This window comes from Rattus norvegicus, chromosome 5 (assembly GCF_021556685.1).
Source record: "Rattus norvegicus strain SHRSP/BbbUtx chromosome 5, alternate assembly SHRSP_T2T, whole genome shotgun sequence".
Lineage (NCBI taxonomy): Eukaryota > Metazoa > Chordata > Mammalia > Rodentia > Muridae > Rattus > Rattus norvegicus.
Window position 1 is genome coordinate 79,472,182 of NC_141538.1, and position 8,480 is coordinate 79,480,661.

At 48.9% G+C, this 8,480-nt stretch overlaps 1 protein-coding gene across 8 annotated transcripts in view; it reads right to left on the reverse strand.

The window, feature by feature from the left end:
• Susd1 (sushi domain containing 1) overlaps positions 1 to 8,006 on the reverse strand; it is a 118,013-nt gene extending 110,007 nt beyond the window's left edge. For 7 of the 8 annotated variants that reach the window (XR_015619461.1, XR_015619460.1, XR_015619459.1 and 4 more), the window contains exon 1: positions 7,808 to 7,959. Coding sequence is in view for 5 of the 8 variants with exons in the window: in XM_087547964.1 (XP_087404090.1) it covers positions 7,808 to 7,925 (118 nt within the window). In the remaining 3 variants the exon portion in view is untranslated. 8 annotated transcript variants of the gene reach the window in all.
• Between the last annotated feature and the right edge of the window lie 474 nt (positions 8,007 to 8,480).

Below are 8,480 nucleotides of genomic sequence, written 5' to 3' on the forward strand. Positions count from 1 at the left end.
AGATTTCTGGGTCAACACTGAGGGTTTCAAGTATTTCCAATCCCCTTACAACTCAAAACAAAATTAAATGAAGAATTAGAAGATATAAATCTTTTTATATTTGTGTGTGAGGGTGTGTGTGTGTGTGTGTGTGTGTGTGTGTGTGTGTGTACACACGTCTATATGTGAACGCTGGAGGACAACCTCAGTATCATTCCTCAGGCCTTGTCTGCATGTTTTATTTTATTTTGTTTTGGTTTTGGTACAGGATCTCTCACTGCCTTGAATCTCAACAAGTAGGCTAGGCTGGCTGGCCGCTGAGCCCCAGGAATCCCCTCTCCCCAGCTCCTAAAGTATAAATCTCAAAATAGACGATGACAGCAGACACAGGATGTTCTCGATATTTCAGATGGAAAAGAGACCAATACATAGCAATCGCTTTGCAGAGAAGGAGAAACAAGAGCCCCTGGTAGCTGGAGAGTCATGTCTTATGCAGGCGCAATTCTTGTTTTGTCTTTCTGATGCTGTTTGGGATGGAAACCAGGCCTCCTACAAGCTAGCCACATGCTACACCACTGAGCCCCACCTCGCCTCTGCGTGAACATTTTTATAAGGAGTAATGGCCCAAATCTCCTCATAAATGCTGATGCAAGATGCAGTGTGCTTAAAAAAAAAAGTCAGAATGACTCCAGATCAGAGAGGTAACTGGCAAACTGCAGAGCAGAGGAAAGTATCCTCCAAATATATTTAATCATCCTAGTAGATTAACGCTTTAATTAACACACAGCATTGGAAAACAAGGCCAGCTCCTTTGACAGTTTCTTTCTTTTTTTTTTTTTTTTTTCTTTTTTTTCCGGAGTTGGGGACCGAACCCAGGGCCTTGCGCTTGCTAGGCAAGCGCTCTACCACTGAGCTAAATCCCCAACCCCCTTTGGCAGTTTCTGATGCTGCTATTCTAAGACGAGCTTCCTTCAGACCTTGCCATATTGATACTATGTTACCCTTACAACGTGAAGGGAACTGGAAAGAGAGAAATCAAGGGTTGGAGAAGAGATTAAGGACATTTTCTGCTCTTCGAAGGACGGGGGGTTTGCTTCCCAGCACCCATATCAGGCAGCTCAATTGATCGATTACTTGCCTAGCATGCATGAAACCCTGTACTCGATCTTCAGGTGCTGGTGCTGCAGCCCCAGCACCCGGGAGAGGGAGGCAGGAGGATCTGGAGTTCAAAACCAGCCTGTGCTACAGAAAACCAAGTATCAAAAGAGAAGGAGGGGGGCTGGGGATTTAGCTCAGTGGTAGAGCGCTTACCTAGGAAGCGCAAGGCCCTGGGTTCAGTCCCCAGCTCCGGAAAAAAAGAGCCAAAAAAAAAAAAGAGAGAGAGAGAGAGAGAGAGAGAGAGAGAGAAGGAGGAAGAGGAGGGGGAGGAGGAAAAGAATAAGAGGAGGAAGAGCTGAGAAATGCAAATGCTGAGTGTATTCTAAAGCATTATTCACACAAATATGTCCATGTTGGTATATACTATTATTTCTAGAAGAGCTGTGGTTATGAACTGGGGTGGGGGTAGAGTTCACTAGCTTTACGCTAGCTGGGTTAACCTTGATAATCTTTACACATCTGATTCCTCTAAGTCTGTATAATGAAGGGGACACCAAACCCATCTCCTGGTTTCTGTGATGATTACTGAGTAAGTGAGTTAGTATGTGGAAAGCAATCAGAATGTGCCCATTCGACACCGTAACAATCTCTTGACTTCTATTAACGGGAGCCAGCCCCGATGGCGGTCGACAACGAATCATACTAATGGGAAGAGCAGTGGATGACTGCTTGATGCAGAAATTCAAACCACAACCTTTGCGGGAACAGACACCTACCTAGTCATGGGCTGGTAGATTCTGCAAACCGTAATATCTAAGTTATATATACACAATCTCTATGCATTTATTCCAGGGCTTCCCCCCTCTCTTCTAGCACAGCCTGACTGGGAAGCTGAAGCCCATCCTCAGTGCTTCTCAGCCCTCTTGGTTTTTTCCTGCATCAAGAAATCTATACCCTGGTCCCAGTGACCCACTCTTGCTCTTTAATACACCAGCTGTCTTAGTAAGGATGTCTGTTGCTATGACAACACATCATGACCAAAAGCAACTCAGAAAGATTCATCACATCATCATCCAGGGAAGTCAGGACAGGAACACAAGGCAGGAACTGAGGCAGATGCCGTGGAGGAATGTTGCTTACTGACTTGCTCCTTGTGGCTTGCTTCTATTTTCTCACATCATTCAGGACTACCTGCTTAGGCACGGCACTGCCCACAGTGGGTGGGGCCCTCACACGTCAATCGTTAACCAAGGAAATGCCCAACGGACTTGCCTACAGGCCAGTCTTATGGAAGCATTTTCTCAAGATTCCCTCTTCCCAGATATGTCTAGATTTATGTCAAGTTGACAAAAACCACCCGGCACAGCAGCGCCTTTAACACACCTGAGAGGTGCCTGGAAGATGAAGAGACCTGCTCACATCAAGGATGCAAAAGAATTTGTCGAACCTAACATCTGTCCTCACCTAACTCCATCCATGTCAGGAGGACCAGACGAGCCTGACAAACTTGCTGTACAACTCCCTTGAGATTCTCTTCCCCAAACTTATGGAGATATGGAAATATATTAAATAACCAAGCAGGATGCCCAATAGAGTCCAAAACTCAGAGAGGGAGAAATATCTAGAATCAAGTATAGACTACTACACCAAACTGTACTGTTTCTAAGAAACTACATCAAATGCTAGAGATAGAATCCCAAACCCAAGAAATATCATATTCTCTCCTATCATCCATGACCGAAAAACAAGAGCGAGAGCCCTCCTATAGTCCAGTGTTACTGTGGTCTTCCCCCTGGCTGTAGCTTCTGTTTTAGACACATCCAAGACAGAAGTCACTGTCTCCCAAGTCAAGAGGTCATTATAGGCACTCTGAAGCCTGTGCCCACAGCTAACTCTGGCCATTCGGAACTCTATGCTTTTCCTTGTGTAAAATGTTTCCAGGAGCCTTGGTTTCTTTTGGCTATCTCCCACTCACTTTCTTGTCTGACTGAGATTAATCCACAGTGGACCGCACACCTGTCCTCCAGACCCTAACTAATCCATATTAAGTCCCAACCCCAACTCTGAGTCCATAGCTAAGCAGGGATCGATTTGAGGCCCACACTAAAGCTCACGACCAGCAGTCACCTACTTCAGCCATTCTGTTCTTCTCTGACACTGCCTGCCTCACCCCTGACACCTTCTCCAGTAGGCTGTGAACTTTTGATTTTTTTTTTATTTTTGGTGCTGTTGGGGAGGGAACCAAGGACCTCCCAAATGCTAGGCAAGCACTCAACCACACTGAGGTACGCCCCAGACCGGTACACTGTTCTGTAAATCCAACAGACAGCTTGTTAGCGACAGCAGTAGACGCCAGGGAGCTCATCTTAGGTTTGACCAGAGGAACATGAATGTGCACAGGGTCAAGTTCCCAGGGGCGGAAGACAAGGCACAGCGGACATCCTTCTTTAAGTCTCCTCCCACTCTGCACCTTCAGCAACTTTCCATCACTCTAAAGCCGCTCTCTCCACCTCTCCTTCCAGCCGCTCTCTCCACCTCTCCTTCCTCATGTCCACCAGGCCACCTGCTCTCTCTCTCTCTCTCTCTCTCTCTCTCTCTCTCTCTCTCTCTCTCTCTCTCTCTAATGAAGACAGTGCGAACCACACCGATGAAACATTTCACACAGTGGGCTTTGCCCAGCTCTATCCATCCTTCCTCCACCATGATCCACTGTTTCTGTCCTTCTCCTGGCCTCCCTGAACCCAGCCAGGCCTGAGCCAACAAGTCCCACAGCCGCTCCCAGACTCAGAGGAAAGCCACAGAAAGGTTGAGAACAGGACTGACTGGTTTGGCCTTTCCACACCCATTACCAACCTCATGAATCCCTGGGGCCAGGCACCCCACCCACTCACCAACACCCTTCTGCTCCTCAGTTTAAACTTCCCCACTTCCCTCACACTCAAGCTTCGGCTCATGCCTCCCAAACATTTTCCAGCAATTAACTCAGCACAGGTTAGTGAGAGAATCTACAGGGGTGACAGGGAGGGTGGGAATGCAGCACACACCTGCAATCTAGCACCCGGCAGGAGAATTAGGAGTTTGATCCAACTGTGGCTACACTGAAAAATCCTGTCCCAGGAAAAAAGTACACACACACACACACACAAAACACACACACCCCACATACATACGCACACACACACCCCACATGCATACACAGACACACAGACATACAACACATACATATACACACAACACAAATAACACACACATACACACTGAGAGAAACACAAACATAGACACATACATACACACAACCAGACCAACCAGAGAAAGGCAAGTAAGCCCCTAAACCATCATACAAGATAGCTAGCTAGTAAATAGCCAGCAGCTTCCCAGGCTGGTCATCCCTAAAGCCCTCCCTTACATGTACCATCAAGGCTCTCCCACCCCCGAAGCCAGCTCTAAAGTCACCCCACCCCAAATTCAGGTGATGACAGCTTACTCCTTTGCTACAGCCAGGAGTTGGCTTGTTCCTATTTGGGTGGTCCCTGTTTATTCTCATGTCACATTCGTAATAACAAAGTCACAACACGCACAAGTGGGCAATGGAGAAGTGGTGCCCCGTGGACTCCACTGAGAGCAGCCAGCATGGTTCTGAAATCTGACCAGCACTCCTCAGGAAGGTCTCTGGAGCATGAGGAAACGGCAGTTTCTTGGTCTTCCCTTTCCAGGATTAACTTCTCCCACCCGAGGCCCAGCTTTACAAGGGCTCAATTAAATATCGTGTCCATTCTTGTATTTCCACCTCTCCCTGCTGAATAATGCCTGCTGGTCTAACATGTGAGTAGATGGGACTTACTCCTCCCCAAAACCTACTCCGACCTGGCCAGCCCAACTGAAGAACACCCTCCTTTTCCCTCTAACTTGTCAGAGCAATCCTGTATCATCAGCCAGAGTCACCAAGTCCAAAGGCTTTCTCTCATCATACGGTAAGTTCCAACCCTGGTTTTCTTGGCGCCACACTAGCCCAGGAGTGTTACCCATCTGGCCTGGCATCTACGGTCTAACTTAGCTCTGCCCCACGATCCCATCCTTGAACTGGGCATGGTAGAACATGCCTATAATTACCAGCATCTAAGGCTGGGGCAGGAGGATCAGTTCACCCCCACATCCTCTACCCTTGAGAAAGAAGTGTTTTTGTAGAGTTAGATTCTCTCTAAGTCTGTAGGAAACCATCTACCCAAGGAGAGGTGCTCAACAAGGCAGCCCTAACTTCACTTCCCCAAAACACGTCACACTTTCCAGGTAGCCTGGAGGTGTGTCTCAGTGGCGAAGTTCATGCTTAGGTGCAAGAGCCTGGGTTCAATCCACAGCACCAAAAACTTCTAAGAAAGAAAGTGTAGGTAGAGCGCCTGCCAGTCATGTTCTGTCGTCTTTGACCAATAATCCAATGGACCACGCTTGACACTTTCCCAGGCTAGAGTCCTTACACAGATCCTAAAACGGTTTTCAATTAGCTACAGGTTTTTATTCACACTGTTAGAGGAGACAGTGTTGGCTAGTTTTATGTCAACTTGACACAAGTTAGTGTCATTTTGGAAAAGGGAACTTTAAGTGAGAAAATGTTCAAACTAGGTAGACCTGTAGCAAGCCCGTGGTGCATTTTCTTGATTGAAGGTTGGTGTAGGAGGTCAAGCTCACTGTGGATGGTCTACCCCTGGGCTGGTAGTCTTGGGTGTTACAAGAAAGCAGGCTGAGCAAGCCATGGAGAGCAAGTCAGTAAGCAGCACTCCTCCATGGCTTCTGCTTCAGTTCCTGCCTCATGTTCCTGCCTTGAGTTTCTCTGCCTTGACCTTTCTCGGGATGGACTGTGACCTGAGAATTGTAAGCTAAAATAAACTCTTTCCTCCCCAAATTATTTCTGGCTGTGCTGTCTTATAATAACAATAGAAACCCTAAGACAGAGACCCAATGGGAAAGGAAGAACGCCTACTGGAGTACCAGATGTTGGAGGTGAAGGGGAGCCATTCTAGAAAGCTGAGACATCAAATCCCAAAGTAATGGTGAAATTCACTAGGCAACCAGTAATCCCAGCACTCGGGAGGCAGAGCCAGGGAGGTTTCTGAGTACAAGTTCATCCTGGTCTACAGAGAAAGTTCCAGGAGAGCCAAGGCTACACAGAGAAACCTTGTCTCAGAAAACAAAAACAAAACAAACAAACAAAACCAAACAACAACCAAGTCACAGGATAAGAGAATTTTGGAGGACAGGAATCTGCTCCACCAAGTCCACTCATCTCGTTTCTTTTCCACTTCTAGAGCCTGTCTGGTTTTACATATACTTTTGAGACATCTCACTCTGTGGTCCAGGCAGATCCCAGACCCTTGGCAATTCTCCCACCTCGTGTCCCAAGTTCTAGGATTAAGGCATGAACACCACAACTCTGGAGCTCAGTGCTTGGCTTTATTAAGGACATGCCAGTGAGAGACCGGGTGTCCTTATATATACTGTTTGACATCACTCCCTCACGGTGTCCTACAATGACTTCTGGTGGCTTCTCACCACAAAGGAACAGTTATACCCAAACACCATGCTCTGCCAGTCAGGATGAGACTGACTCCCTCTTGCATAATCCAGTCTGTTTTCCCATCTCTAGCCCCTTCTGTATTCCCATGCTATCCTCATGCTATCCCCTGTCTGAAATTCATCCGTTGTTTTCTTGGGTTTTTTTGTTTTGTTTGTTTGTTCACAGTGTTTCACTCCATAGTTTAAACTACTCTGGAACTCACTATGTAGCTCAGGCTACTCTGGATGGAGCAACCTATCAGCCTATTTCACAAGTTGGATTCACTTTCACCCACACTGCTAAAGAACAGTCAGTCTCCTCCTCTATGGGATGGGATACCTTTCCGCTCTTTTCCTAAATCCAAGTATCACCAGTCCCCTAGGCTCAGCTTGACTCATGCATATGGCTGCCCAGTAAAACATAGTTGTTCCTCTTCTGACCAGCACACCTTCTCAGAGCACTTGACACCATTCCGCTATGTGGGCAGACTTCTCACTTTCCTGTTTGAATCCTCCGTGTCAGGTAAATCCCACCACGCTCAGTGTTGCGTTTTCCAATTTGTCTGAAAGACGGACTATTTGCTTGTCTATCTTCTTGGGACTATCTCCCGCTAGAACACCAACACTGCAAGGTTACATCTGACCCAGGGAAGATATTAAATGACTTTCTATGGATGGATGGATGGATGGATGGATGGATGGATGGATGGATGGATGGATGGATGGATACACACAGAGATGCATGGATAAACAGACTAATGAATAGATAAATGAACTAAAGGATAAACTCTTCCTATAAACTTCCTTATATTTCTTCATATTCTTAACATTATTTAGTTCTTCCTGGAGGTAAAAAATATGGAAAGGGGGGCAGGGAGCGGCTACAGGTCAAAAATTTGTCCTGCAAAAGCCACGGCGACTGGAAGCTTTAGAACCACCCGCTTGCCCTCTCTCCACGCGGCGCGCCGGCCCCCGAGGCCCCCACCCGAGTCCAATCCCCACCTCACCCCACCCACCCCGGGAGACGTGAGTCGGAGCAGGGCTGCCTCCACTACACACCCCACCGTCCCCAGGGGGCAGCCTGGCGTGCTCCTCGCCGCTCCGCCTCCATGATCCTTCCACGCCCCGACTCTGAGCCTCCAGACCTGGGAAGCGTCCCGCGCGCCCGGTGTCCCGCACTCACCATCCGTGCCCGGCTCTCCGCTGGCGCCGCGGGCCAGGCTGAGCAGCAACAGGAGCCACAGCAGCCGCTGCAACCCGCAGCCTGGCGAGCGGCGCGTGCCCCGGGGCCCCTGGCCCATGCCGCCCGCTTCCTCTGGGTGCCCGCCACTCCCCAGAGGCCCCTGTGCGCGGAGATAAGGCCAGCGGCGCGGGGAAGGGGCGGCGCAGAGGCTTCCGGCCTCGTAGCGCGGGTCCGGGAGGGCAACCGGGTCCCGGGGCCCCGGACTGGGTGCGCCTGGTGTAGCGGCTGCTCGGGAGCCGCGCCACGGGGAGAAAACGAACTGTGCTGGGGGGAAACATCGCAGTGCAAGTGTGACTTGTGGAACCCGTGGGGAGAGCAGAGAAGCGCAAGAGCCACAGGAGAGGGTCTCTGGCTGACCGGGTCAGAGAGCTGGGATGTGGTGGCTCCTCACGGAGAGAAAGAGAGGAGAGAGAGATAAGTCGTGCGACAATCCACCCGGGGTGCACATGCTGGAACATGCGACAAAAGTTCCAGTTGCTTGATGGATAACAACCTCCTTAGCACGTTAGGAATCGAAAAGGGAGAGACAAGTGCGAAAGACATGGATGAAGGGACACTTTGTATTCTAGAAACTGTGGGAACGTTTTTGGGGTGGGGATAAAGGGTTAGAGGA